The 14223-nt window shown below is 48.0% G+C and overlaps 1 protein-coding gene across 1 annotated transcript in view; it reads right to left on the bottom strand.

Annotated features, from left to right (window-relative positions):
- Positions 1 to 4812: 4812 nt before the first annotated feature.
- TGFBR2 (transforming growth factor beta receptor 2) overlaps positions 4813 to 14223 on the bottom strand; it is an 87704-nt gene continuing 78293 nt past the window's right edge. The window contains exons 6-7 of the mRNA XM_062215668.1: positions 9951 to 10078; positions 4813 to 7408 (exon numbers count right to left, since the gene is read on the bottom strand). Coding sequence (XP_062071652.1) covers positions 7229 to 7408; positions 9951 to 10078 — 308 coding nt within the window. The 3' untranslated portion in view covers positions 4813 to 7228. The remainder of the gene's footprint in view (positions 7409 to 9950; positions 10079 to 14223) is intronic.

Genomic DNA, 14223 nt, shown 5'->3' with positions numbered 1-14223 from the left:
TCCATAGCAGCCATTTGGGGAGTGAACCAGAGGAGGAAAGACTTTCTCTCTCTTTCTCTCTCTCTTTTTCTCTCTCTTTGCTTCTCTGTGAGGATTAATAACCAGAATCTACAAAGAGATCAAGAAACTCCACAATAACAAAACAAACAACCCACTTAAGAGATGGGCCAAGGACCTCAATAGATATTTTTCAAAAGAGGAAATCCGAATGGCCAACAGACACATGAAAAAATATTTAGTATCACTAGCCATCAGGGACATGCAAATCAAAATCACAATGAGGTTTCACTTCACCCCGGTTAGAATGGCTTACATTCAGAAATCTACCAACAACAGATGCTGGCGAAGATGTGGGGGAAAAGGGACACTAATCCACTGTTGGTGGGAATGCAAGCTGTTTAAGCCACTATGGAAGTCAGTTTGGAGATTCCTCAGAAACCTGAATATAACCCTACCATACAACCCAGCCATCCCAACTCCTTGGAATTCACCCAAAGGAAATTAAATTGGCAAATAAAAGAATTGTCTGCACCTCAATGTTTATTGCAGCTTAATTCACAATAGCTAAGACCTGGAATCAACCTAAATACCCATCAACAGTAGACTGGATAAAGAAATTATGGGATATGTACTCTATAGAAAACTATACAGCAGTAAAAAAAAAAAAATGAAATCCAGTCATTTGCAACAAAATGGAGGAATCTGGAAAACATCATGCTGAGTGAAATAAGCCAGTCCCAAAGGGACAAATATCATATGCTCTCCCTTATAGGTGACAACTAACTGAGCACCTAAAAGGAAACCTGTTGAAGTGAAATGGACACTATGAGAAACAATGACTTCATCAGCCCTTGTCCTGACTATCGAGGAACAACTTACTATTTTATTCCTTTTAGTATTTTTTGTTCTACTTAATATTATTGGTTGAACTCTTTAATTAACACACAATTATTCTTAGGTGTTTAACTGAAAAGTGATCCCTGTTAAATATAAGAGTGGGAATAAGAGAGGGAGGAGATGTACAGTTCAGCACATGCTCAATCGGACTTACCCCTAACAGTAGAGTTAGAAACGTGCCAGGGGATTCCAATTCAATCCCATCAAGGTGGCATGTATCAATGCCATCTCATTAGTCAGTGACCAGTTTCAGTTCATAATTGATCATAATGATAGGATTAAGAGTCAAAGGGATCACATAAACAAGACTAATGTCTGCTAATACTAACTGATAGAATTAAAAAGGAGAGAAGGATCCAACATGGGCACTGTGGCAAAAACAAACAAACAAACAAACAAACAAAAAAACAAAAAAAACCAAAACCTAAATGAAAGATCTCTGTGAGTGAGATCCCAGTGGAAAGAACGGGCCATCAAAGAAGGAGGTACCTTTCTCTGAAGTGGTTCCAATTTTAACTATGCATTATGACTAACTAGACAGTTGATCCTGCAAGAATAGTTTGATGACCGCATGGTACTAGGGTTACAGTCATTATCTGACTGTCTACCATGGTGGACGTGGGCCAGGAGAAGAGTTTAGCAGCACTGTGCTGCAGAGGCTACCTTCAGAAATGATTTTTAAGGATCAATTTTTAAGGGGGGTGTGGGGAGGGCATTGGGAATGTGGAGAGTTCAAGAAAGAGCAAGGGAGCAAGCGTTTCAGCGTGTGCAATTCTCGCTTAATTAGAAAAGAAGACTATTAACAAGTTATTTTTAAATGCACTGAAGATCAGCAGGTATATTAGAATTAAATTACACTGGGAGGCTGATTGGCAGGCTATGCAATGTGGGCAAGTTTCTAATCTTGTCTTTATCAGCATAGTTTGCAAAGTAGGCTTGAAAGGCATGCCCCAAACCCATAGAGTATGGAGCTATAATTATGCAAGCAAAAAAAGAACTAATTAGAAATGTGATAAGCAATGATTAGGGAGCCTGTTTCAGGAGGAAAAGGAACAAAACAAGCAGATGCCAACTGTGGTGGCTTTGGTGACAAGGGACAGACCCACTGGTAGAATGAAAAGTTCCCTGTCACCTGGGGAAGGGATTTCCCTCAGGACTGGAGTATTAGTATGTCATTTATGTAGAGGGCTAGAAACAAAAACAGCTACCACAAAAGAGAAACTCCTGGGCACAAAGAGAGCCTGCCATCAGAAGACGCACTCGCAGACTTATTGTCAACCAGGAATCCTCCTGAATAGCAGTAGCAGGAACGGAAATAACCCCAGGAAAGCAGAGTCTAGTGGGGAGGGTGTCCGAATACCTTGGCTCCTTTTTGGCTGAAGTTCTTGGGCTTGATCCCGAGGCAGGGTGCATTGGAAGAGAGACTTTTTCTCCCTAGGCTCTCCCCAGTGCCTGACCTTCTGCCCTCCAGGGCTAACCGCATCTTCCTCCTTCCTAGTTTGCCTTACCGAATCAATCCTGAGCCATCCAGAGGCTCGAGCTGCTGCCCTTCCGCTCCAGCCTCATCTCACCCTCAGGGCGCGAGTGTGAATTCTGGAGCCTGACAGTTTCAGTCCCAATCCTGGTGCTAAGGACTGAGATGTGGGACCCTGCAGGAAGGCCTGGCACTCTGTGTCTGGGTTCCTCATTTACAAATGGAGGTGGGACTAAGTCAGAGGACTGTTGTGAGGATTAAAGCAGGTAACAAAGGGAAAAATGCAGAGACTAGCATGCAGGAGGCTTACTTGCTGAGTACCCAACAAATGTGCAATTAGTGTAAATTTGCTTCCTCGGGTGAAACTCCTTAACTTCAATCATTACCCACTCTTCTCCTGTAGTAATTACCATTATCTACTTAATGTATTTAACAAATCAATGCAACGTTTTACTCGGCCCTGTTTCAAGCAATAGTGTTTGCGATCATTTCTCAAATACATGTTAAAGTAAGAGCAGATCCTCTAGAACAATGGTTTGGATGTGAGCAGAGACCCAAGGGAGGCAGTGGGGAGAACAATTATCACGTACAAATGGAGAAAGGGGACACTTCACCCGGGGCTGGCTAGTCTTTGAAAGGCACGAAGTAGAGAAAAGAACCAAACATTTCAGATTTTCTAAATTCCAGATGCAAGACAACTTGGCGTTGCACTTGGAGTCTACGTTGCGAGACTTGGCCTCTTAGGTGAGATCCTTGCAAACCTCATCTATCAAACGGGATTAGGTCTCCGTCTCACAGCTGCTGGAAGATTACAGACACAGCGGTCCTCAGTGTTGTCCTCAGAATCTCAGCACTCGCACAGGCAGCCCCTTTCCTGTCCTGCAGGCCTGTGGACCCAGCTGTCCTCCTCTGTGCTGTTAATGTTCTCTAGGATTTTCCTCAAAGTCTGCCTCTGCCGAAAGCAACCCATCATACACATAACCCACCTAACACATACCAAAGGCTTCCCAAGTTCAAGGCACAACTCCAAAAAGCCTCCTGTGTACTCCTTGTGACGACGGTATCCAACAGAGGATGGGGCTTGTGAAATCCTACTTGACTTGTGATGAAATGAGGCATAGAGAGGTTAAGCCATGAGACCAGGTCCCACAGCTGGTAAGTGAGGAATAGGTAACAATGAACCTGCTTCTAGTTAACACGGGGTTGCACTGAATGCCCACGGAAGACCAGCCCATCTAGCTCAGTGACCTGACTGCAGGCATTGTGTTCCTCAGGGGACACTGGCAATGTCTGGAGACATTGTTGGTTGTCAGAGCTGGGGACTGGGTGTTACCAGCATTTAGAGGTTATGGGTCAGGGATATTGGCAAATATCCAACAATGCATAGGACCATCCCCTGCTCCCAAGAAAGAATTACCCATCATAAAACGTCAGTGGTGCCCTGTTGGAGACCCCCTGATACAGACATCAGTGCATCAACCATGTAGAAACTTCCCTCTTTACTCTTTTCAAAGATTTATTTATTTGAAAGGCAGAGTGAGGGGGTGGGGTAAGAGAAAGAGAAAAAGAGACCTTCCATTTGCTGGTTCACTCATATGGCTGCCAACAGCCAGGACTAGGCCATGCTGAATCCAGGAGCCAGGAACTCCATCCGGGTTTCCCACATGGGTGCAGGGGCCCACGCACTTGGGTCACCATCTGCTGTTTTCCTAGGTGCTTTAACAGGGAGCTGGATTGGAAGTGGAGCAGCTGGGACTCAAAGCAGAGACAGGGGGAGGCCAGAGTTGCATGTGGTGGCTTAATTCACTGAGTCACAACTGAAGCCCAGAACCTAACTCATTAGAGCCCAACTTCTGACTTGGAAGAAGCGACAGAATGCTCACATTCCAAAGTTTAGGCAGAAAATCCGCATCTACTTTTCCACAAGCAATCCTGCAAGCCAGGACCCAGCGCCAGCTTCCTCAGACACATGTCTTGTCATTCAGATAAGTTGATTAAAAGCACCCCACGGAGTGCAGGGGCTGGGTGGAAGGGAACAGGCAGGCAGCAGCACAGCAGGTGACCCGAGTTAACAGCACAGCCAATGGCCTGGCCCCTGGCAGTCTACAGGATGGAGAGAATAAAGAAGCAGGTACAAGCTCTTAGCAGCAGCCTCCACTGTGTGATCCCTGGAAGGAAGAAACCAACTTGTAGGGCAGAGGGGAGAGCTGTGCAGGCACATGGACATCCTGCCAGGCCACCAGCATTTCCCTCTTCTTACACTGGTGAACCTGCTTGCTTTTAGTTTAAGAGACATGAAACTGTCGGCTGACAAAGACAATCCATATGAAAAAGTTGGAGAGGGTTTGTTTAGCAAAGTGTTCTGTATAAAATGCAAACTAATCCAATGAGGGGCAAATGTATTCGCTACTACGAACAGGAAAAGAAGGCAGGAAGCTGACCTGAGTATTTTTGCTTTATTCAATCTAATAAACATTTCATGTATATAAAAGACAAACAATGCATAGGATGAAAATAAGTGCTTGAGACTTCTGATATAAAAGAGTATACAGCATTCACATTCCTATTAATACATGAGCATGGCTGAAGTGTTCCATAAAAGACTAAAACTTTCCCTTTATGTATAGTAGTAAGAAAAAAAAGTCAGTATTTTTAGGAACTACAGAATGTTATTCCTTGGTCTTTTCTCTTGAATAAAAAAAGACAACATCGAACAAGCCACAGTATCGTCCGACACCACGATCCAGTTTACACTGAGGATGACCCAGAAGTGGTAAAGCTCTCAAACCTCGGGAGATCCCCTGTATGCACCAGTACTCTAAGAATCCACCACTAGAGGTCAACGAGCAACAGCTGTTGGGAAGGCACCAGCAAGCCCTCAGGTGCAAGTGCAACTCAGCGCTTCCCTCCTAGGACTGCACAGTGTGTGGTCGTCTCTGAAGCCCAGCAGCACTGAGCAGGGCGCCTGGGGCTTCCACTGGGCCCCACGCTTCTCACATATCCTAGAACCTCAATGAGATGCGCCCACTGCCAGTTCTCTCTCGTATTCCCCTCTGGCTAAAGACAAATAGCTTTAAAAACACAAAATGATAAAAAAAAAAAAAAAAGATTGTTACTTGCAGCATTAACACTTGTGTTTGTGGAGTAACAAGTTTCCTCTGGAGTATTAAAGCTCAATCTTTGTTCCTGTCTACGTGGACACAGACTTCCTTACTGCAAATGGGACCGGGGTGTCCCACGTTCCAGCCCTCACCATGCGGGGAAGGCTGGTGTCCTGAAGAGTTCAGAAAACAGCAGGAAGCCTTCCTGGAGGAAAGCACTCCCCTCCTTAATGCAGAGGGAAAAACCCTTCATGGAGAAGCAAAAGGGACTTGGGCTACCTGGGACCACATGACAGTCCCCATGAGTCCAACCAAAGGCTGACTTCAAATTTTCATTCCAGACAAGGTAGTCGAAATCCTATGATATAGCCAGAGAATGACGGCTTGAATGCACGTTTCTTACAAGGGACTTTGGTGAAATCCCAGAGTGGGGTACAAATGTTTACAGTGAGAAGAGAAGCAGCTTTTTAAGTGTGTCCAACCTTCATTTTGTGAATAATGTGCATTGCAGAGAACTGGAAACCATTTGCTGTCCTTACGAGGGATCCATGTCCTTCTGCAAAAATCTACAAATATTTAAAAAGTGGCTCAACTTTCTTCAGCGCTGTGCTGGCCAAGCCAAACACGTGTTCAGCCTGCCCAAGGACGGGGTCCTCACAGTAGCAGGATTGTGTAGTTGGGCTAACACCTGCTTGAGCTTTCAGGAGCTCAGAAAGACGGGACCCAGGGATGTTTGCACGGAAAGCGAGAGACTCAAGCCAAGTGTGGCGGGAAACTAAACACAGTGAGCCCTGGGGCGGGAGGTGGTGGTGGGAAATCTGTTCCCTTTTGGGGAAGGAAGAAGGCTGGGACTGGGGAAGAGTAGCAAAGATACACAGGGAATGACACGGCGAAGAACAATCTTACTAGTAGATGGTGGGGCCAGTTCACGGGTGCAGACATTTACCCTGATTGTTCTGCAGCCTATGAGGGGAACACATGGGGCCTCGAAACATTTAAGCTAGCAGAGATGGGGCAGTTTCTGAACTGTGCGGAGCTTGGAGCCCAGATGCAAAATCCAAGAGCATCAATGGCACACAGGAACCCCAGGAACACTGGTCCCCAAACAGTGCGACCATACTTAGCTCCAGGGCTGGAGGAGAACCCCTGTGCCAGGAATCAGGATTGCAAAAGCAAGTGTAACGTGGCCAAAGCAGGCCCCGAGACACGGAGCGTCTCTGCTCAGGCCAGGTGCCCGTCGCCCAGCTTGGGGAGGACACCTCGTGTGACTGTCAAGTGCTAACGCTGTCCTCTGCCTTCCTTCCTCGCTCGGTTCTGGAGCTCTCCAACAAAACCGATTTCCTGGGGATCTTTGATCTTTTTCCTTGTCTCTTTTCAGAGTATGGCTATATATATTTATATAGATAGATATAGATATAGACATATATAGATATATATAAAACATAGCTATTCCATATTTATATACAGGCATTAATAAAGTGCAAATGTTATTGGCTATTGTAAAAAAAATCAATCTCGTTTCCTGAGGAAGTGCTAACACAGCTTATCCTATGACAATGTCAAAGGTTTAGAATGCTTTATGTCACCTGCTCCCTGCTGCTGTGTTTTCCGCTCATCCCACAGCTTACAGGGAGGGGGAGTGATGCCCTTGGTATTCCAGGAAGCATCGACCAATACAGGGGCAGCTTCCTGCTGCCTCTGTTCTTTGGTGAGAGCGGTGACTTCTTTGGATTTGGCCCAGCCTGTCCCAGAGGCTCTATTTGGTAGTGTTCAGCGAGCCATCTTCGGGAATCTTCTCCTCGGAGCAGCTCCTTCCCGAGAGTCTGTCCAGGTACTCTAACTCGCTGAAGCGTTCCGCCACACACTGGGCCGTGAGACGGGCCTCCGGGTCGTGGTCCCAGCACTCGGTCAGTGTCTCACACACCATCTGTATGCCCTGGAGAGGGAGAGAGGTCCAAAGCACACTTGAACGGAGGGTTCTGGGGGTGGCAAGGTGGTCTGTTGACATTTGGCCCTGCAGCGTACTAACACGCTCTGCCCAAGCACCTTGCCAGTTCCATGTGGAACAGGGGCTGTGCAGGGAGCAACAGCTCAAGACATCTGTCTGCCTGTTCGCACTGGTGCGATCTGGTCACTACAGGTCAGGACACACGAGGGACCCCTGCTGGGACACAGGGTGAGAGGAATATTGTCAACGCTTGATTTCTCAGGTGGTGGCCCCTAATACCTGTGACACCTTTCTATTCTACTTTGAGAAATTTTAGGTTCACCGCTAAACTGAATGGAGAGTACAGAAAGTTTCTAAATAGCTACTTCCCCACACATGCACAGGCTCTACTGTCACCAGCTGTCCTCTGTTTGGTGCACCTATTGCAACTGACGACCAATGTTGATACATCATTCCTAACCAGGATCCACAGTTCACCCTATGGTTCCCTCTGGGTGTTGTACATTCCACTGGTTTTGATCTTCCACTGCCATATCATGCAGAATGTTGTCTCCACCCTAGAAATCCCTCATATTCCACCTGTCGCCCCCCCCCCCCCCCCCCGAAGTCCTGGCTCTGCAGTTGTTTGTGCTGGGGATCATAGAGTTGGGTCACATAATACCATTCAATTCCCACAGGGCTGAATACCAAAGTCAGGGTGGAATGCAGGCGGTGGGCCGGGTTCTTTATGTAAAGTGCACGTGTCGTGGAAGAATTCAGAAGCAGCTTCGAGGAACTACCAAGGATGACCTCTAGCTTGCCCCATTTGTCTCCAACATTAAATCACACTCTGGGAAACGCAGTCTTTGTATGTTAAGAGTGCTTGCCTCTACTCCGTTTAATAGGGTTCATCCCAGCCCCATAAATGCCCCATCCAGTGAGTCCAGCAGGGTGCCAAGTTTCCATTCACTGGCTTATTATTATTATTATTATTTTTTTTTTTTTGCGTTGCAAATTTTGTTGTTACTATTTCAAATCCTTTTGGGAAGAAATCAGACAACAGCTAAATAGATAATGTGATAAGCCAGAAACAGTCTTTTCTTCCCAGCTAAACGATCAGCATTGGCAATGGCGATGTCTCACAATGGCCAAGGTGGGACAGACAGATCTCAACCCTGCCCTGGAGAGCCAGCACTTGTCCCACTTGCCTTTTAACACCAACAGCTTTCCCAACACACCTACAAGCTTGTTTCTCCCTCCCCACCCTGTGAGTTCATGATGTTGAATTAATTGTATAATTCACCTAATTGACGGCATTGATTGATAGCCCTGTTAAAAGTGGAGTGTTATTGTTGGTACACAAGTAACATTTATTTTATTCTGGCACTGTAATTACAGGCAGTAAATTAAATTAAATATTAAGCATTAACTTGAAATCAATAGGGCAACAAATCTCATTAAGAGAAAAAATGTATTATGCAAATTCTTCCCAGAATTTTATCATCATGAATAATGGCTTCATTAGAAGAATTACATAGCAGAAGAAGCTACAGAGTTTGGAAGAAACGTAACACTCTAGAATCTTCTGATTTTTGGATTTATGCAAAACCAGTGTTGCAGTTTTAGAATCACAGATGATCTGCCGGAAACCCAGGAGAGGCCCCTCAACCCACTGCAACCTGGGTCAGCCCTGACGGCTGACAGGCTGTCCCCGAAGTGGCTTCGGTCAAGGCTAGCCCAGTGCAGGCTTCCTGCTCCATCTGTCTTCAGTCTTGCGGCAGAGGTGTTGTTATTTCTGTTTCTTATCTGAACTTGCCTTGCCCTTAGGAAAACCTACCACTTCCCAACTCCTTCCAACCCAGAGCGATGGCGCCCTCTTCAGCAGACACCTGTGCGTGGCGTCCTGCATGCCGCAGTCACTCCCCGGTCCAGCTGCCTGACAAACCCTGCTCCTTTCGCAACTCTAAGAATTTCTTTCCGGAGCGGAGCCGCAGATTCCCAGAGGAAAACATGTGGAAGCCAGCGGGAATGAAACGTAAACTCCCGGGTTGGGGGAAAGACCGGGGAGTGAATGGCCCTGGCTGCAAACAGAAACATTTTCGCTCCAGAACCAAGGGTCCTTGTTTACAAAATGTGACAAACAACCTTCAGATGGTTCCTGATGAGCCCTCGTTGAGTGCTGCCTCCTCCCCTGCTTGCTGGAACTTAGAGTAAATACCAGGGTCATCCGCTTTATTGATTTGCTTCATAAACAAAACCTTCTCTGGTCCCGGAACACACAGGGACCCGCCCCGAGATTTAAATCCCATCTCCCAGAATTCTCTCCCACCTAAGGGGCTGGTGAGACAGCTGGTGAGGATGCTGTGCTACCGTATAACATAGGACAGGGTTTGTACGTGCTGTCAGTCGCTGCTTAGACACTGCATCAGTTGCTGCCCCTCCATTTATTTCCAAGCACTTTGGCTGCAGCAGCAGCTGTGCTGGGTGCTCCCCTAGCGTCCCTTTGACCCAGCCAGGAACACCAGATCCCGCCCCAGCAGTCATGCCTTACCTGGTGGTTAAGCCAGAAGCTGGGGATTTCTGGTCGACCTCGATCTCGCAGCACATTGTCCTTCATGCTCTCCACACAGGGGTGTTCCCGCACCTTGGAACCAAACGGAGGCTCGTAATCTTTGACCTCTGTGAAGACAGCAAACACAGGGCCACTGAGAAGGGGCTATGCAGCTGCAGGAGACACGTGTGTGGGGAAATGTGACAGGGTGGCATGTGTACCCCGGGGACAGAGCAAGGACCATCTTGCAGTGTGTGCGCTTTTGCCTTCCTGTGCACGAGCATCTAGCTCATACGACTCTTGGGTAAGAGTTGGTTTTTCACTTCCTAAATGGCCCCAATGGCCAGGGCTGGGCCAGGTTGAAGCCAGGAACCAGGAGCTTTTGGGACTTCCACATGGGTGCAGAGGCCCAAGAATCCAGGCCATCTTCTGCTGCTTTCCCAGGTGCATTAGCAGGGAGCTGGATTGGAAGTGGAGCAGCTGGGACTCCAACTAGCACCGCCATGCGATGCTGGCACTGCAGATGGCAGCTTAGCCTGCAGCCCCACAGTGCTGGCCCCGAGAGAGTGGAATTTCGATTTGCATAACACTTCCGTGTCACCTTTCCTCTCTCTCTCTCTTTCTCTCCCTCCCTCTCTTCCATCCCCATCTTCAGCCAAACTATAAATTCCCAAGGCCCAAGGCAGTGGCTGAGGTTTGTGTCTTTCAGTTCCTTGCTCAGTGCCCAGACTGTGCCTTCAACGTAATGGGCATTCGATAGACAGGAGTTGGTTGCAATCCAAGCAAAAGCAGAAAACTGGGAATGCGAGCTAGCTCCCAGTCAGGGTTTACTCTGACCTACTTCCCAGGTACAAAATGCATGATGTGAACCTGCATGACCCTCCTATCAACCCCCCAACCCCAGATTTATCTTGTAATCCAATTTAATCCAATAATGCGATAGTGGTATGCCTTGAGGAATGTGTGCTATAATACACTAGGATAGAAGAGGGTTTACATGTGATATAAATGGTCCCTTAGAGCACCAGCCAAGAGCACCAGGCCCCAGCTGCTGGGGCATTGGGTCAAAAGGACACACACCTTCACCTTTCTTGGGGGGATTGCCCCTGGCTGATGGGAACTGTCTGTCCTGGAGATTCCTGGCCGTGTCAGACTTATCCCAGGAGCAGCCAATAACGGACAAATCCTCTTGGTGGAGCCATTCTGGTGCAATTCCTGGCCAGCGCTGCCTGTGAGACCAGGCCGAGGGGAGACCTCTCCCAAAACTACGAGTCCGCGGACCTTCCTCCCTGCCCCCTCCTGAGACTTCTTCCTCATTGAATCACTGCACCAAGATCACTGTGCCAGGTTCCAAGACAGCTGCCAAGAAGGTGCCTTCTCCTTCTTCCCAGGTCCACCCACTGTGGTCACAAAGCCACGGGAGGAAGCCCTGAGGGGTCCTTTCTTGAGACTCTGCAAGTCCTGAGCTGGACAAGCACCTGGAATGGCACCCAGCATTCTGGGTCCCTACTGAGCTGGACAAGCACCCGGAACGGCACCCAGCATTCTGGATCCCTGCTGAGCTGGACAAGCACCCGGAATGGCACCCAGCGTTCCGGGCCCCTGCTGAGCCCCCTTTGCCTTTCACAAAAGCTCTCATTCTTCCTCAATGACTATTGCACGGAGTTTCTTCTCGCGGAGCGTTAACATTTTCCATCCCCATGCTCAGAAGTTGATGGAAAAGCCTGCCTTGGGGCACAGCAGGTTAAGCCACCACCTTCGACCCTGGCATCCCGTATCAGAGTGCAGGTGGAGTCCCAGCTGCTCTGCCTGCAATGCCGCTCCCTACTAATGCACCTGGGAAGGCAGCAGAAGGTGGTCCAAGTCCTTGGGCCCCAGCCACCCCAGGGGGAGACCAGATGGAGTTCCTGGCTCCTGGTCTGAGCCTGGCCCAAGCCTGGCCCAGCCCTGGCTGTTGTGACCATTTGGGGAGTGAACCAGAGGATGCAAGATCTTTCTCCCTCTCTGTAACTCTTTCAAATAAACAAATAGATCTTAAGAAAGAATCGAGGGGGAGGATATGACCAATGGCAAGGAAAGACAATATCAAGATCAGACTCAACCCCACAATGAATCTCACATAGGACACACAACTCAAATTGTACCCAGGGGCCAGTTTCCCTCATTTCAAGACCTTGACATAAGCCCCAGCGCTTATTTTAATTTTGTAAGTTCTCCATGAATCAGAGCAGGTTTCTGTGGAGCATGGGAGAGGATAGCCCTGGCATACTGTTGTTGAAAGACAAAGCAGTGACTGCTCCTGTGAGAGAGAAGGCAAACGTGGGGGTCTTTTTCCGGAGCAAAGAGATTGGTAGCTGGGCCACTTCCTACTTTCATAAAATCCTGGGAAATTGTGAGATTCCCCTACTGTCCCGAGCGGTCCCAGGGCTGCCTCCCATTTTCGACTTGCGGGAGGTTACATAGGGAAGGGAGGTCAAGGACAGTGGGAAGGGCACACCGGGGAGATCAATGGATCTCCCTCCTCCTTCCAAATGTCAGACAGACAAGTCTGGAAGCAGCAGCGTCGGAGCCCAGCGGGCAGACACCACCCCGGCAGGGAAGCTGTCTTTCAGACCAGGCGTGGGGTGGGGTTGGGAAGTGTGTGCAGGTTTTAAGCTGACCTCTCTTCAACCCCTAGGGAATCTCTATTTATATAGCTTCCAAAACAACTAAATACATGTTGACTTTTTATTTTTACCATGGATTTTTTTGCAATTTTTCTTTTTTGTCCTTCTCTTGAATTTTGCATAGTCTACACCCACCACTATTTTTTTTTTTTCTCATGCCCCATAATGTGCAGCAAGAGGACCTAACACCCACCTGTGTGTGTGCCTTTGCACACTCAGCAGCTTTGCTACTGGGTTGTGGTGCTGCACAGTGGTGCTAGTTTTTCCTTTTGTGACTATGTAGTGCAGGTCATTCTCAGGGCCCCATGAGGACCTGGACGATGACCACGACAGATGTCATGATGGAGGCCGTTCCCTCTGATGGCACTTGGTAACAGAGCCTCGGTTCTTCTACGTATTTGCTTTGCAGCAACAGAAGGGCATGGCCCAGGGTTCAAGGTGGAGGCCTGAACCCTGACAGAGGAGGTTAGAGGTCAGGAAGCCTCCCAGCCTGATGGGTACCAAGGGTCCTTCTGAGGGGAGAACTCATGTGCTGGAACTGGGGCGTCTCAGGATGGGAGCAGCGCTGGGGACAATCAGTGAGACGTCGGCCAAGGCTTTTCCTACTCTGGCTTCCTCCCAGGGCTCCAGGCAGCTAGAGGCTGAAGGCTCAGTCCACTTTGGCAAAACCACGGTGTCTGAATAACATATCCTTGAGCTACGTATTTGTCACATTAGTATTTAAAATCTTTTTATTCTAGAAAATGAATGTGATTAAGATTATGAGATTACTAAATATGGGTTAATGGAGAAAAGCACATCTCTCTTCCACTCATAGTACCTAGTTTCATAAAACTGGGTTAGGTTGCATGGTGAGAGTATCCATGATATTGAATTTTTTCCCTATTGTTTACAAATGAGCATTTATCATCCTATTTTTTTTTTAATGAAAGAGCAGGTGTTTTGCCCTCAATTCACTAGGGACTGAGGCTTTGGTAAAACACAATAGAAATGAGCTACGAGACAAAGGAATCTCACTGGGGAGTTGTGGCAACACTAAATTGCTGATAAAATCCCCAAACTCCTCCTGAGTTTCTGTCTCCACGCCAGGCCACCCCCTAACCTTCTCCACATGACAAATCTGAGGCACTCTGACACCAGGAGTCGGCACAGAACCACGCCTGGGGCTGCACTGCTTAAAAGTTCCACACACACAAAAGACAATCTTGGGAGGAAAAGGAATACAAGTTACTAAGCATATCTCCTGGGTTTCACATGAGTCAGAGAATGCCATAGGACAATCTTCAGAGTCATGAGCGCCACCCTCACTTTACAGAGACAACTGAGACCCAAAGGGCACCCCAGATTCCAGGAGGAGCATCTAGAACTGCTCGTGTCCTTTTTAACCTCTCTAGCAAGCCATGCGGAGAGTTCTTTCTCCCTCAAGCAGAGCAAGCACACAGCCCCACTGGGACCAAGCCCATGAGTCAGGAAGGGGAAGGAGAGAGGGTAAAGGTATCTTTCCAGGGGGTCCTCACTCTGGGAGACTGCAGGGTAACTGTGTGCAGTGTGGCCCTCTCACGTCCACACCACAGCGCCTGCCTCAGCAGACTTCCTCTTCCTTCCCT

This window comes from Lepus europaeus, chromosome 2, assembly GCF_033115175.1.
Source record: "Lepus europaeus isolate LE1 chromosome 2, mLepTim1.pri, whole genome shotgun sequence".
Lineage (NCBI taxonomy): Eukaryota > Metazoa > Chordata > Mammalia > Lagomorpha > Leporidae > Lepus > Lepus europaeus.
The sequence above is the reverse complement of the archived record's forward strand: the minus strand, read 5'-3'. Positions and strand labels throughout refer to the sequence as shown.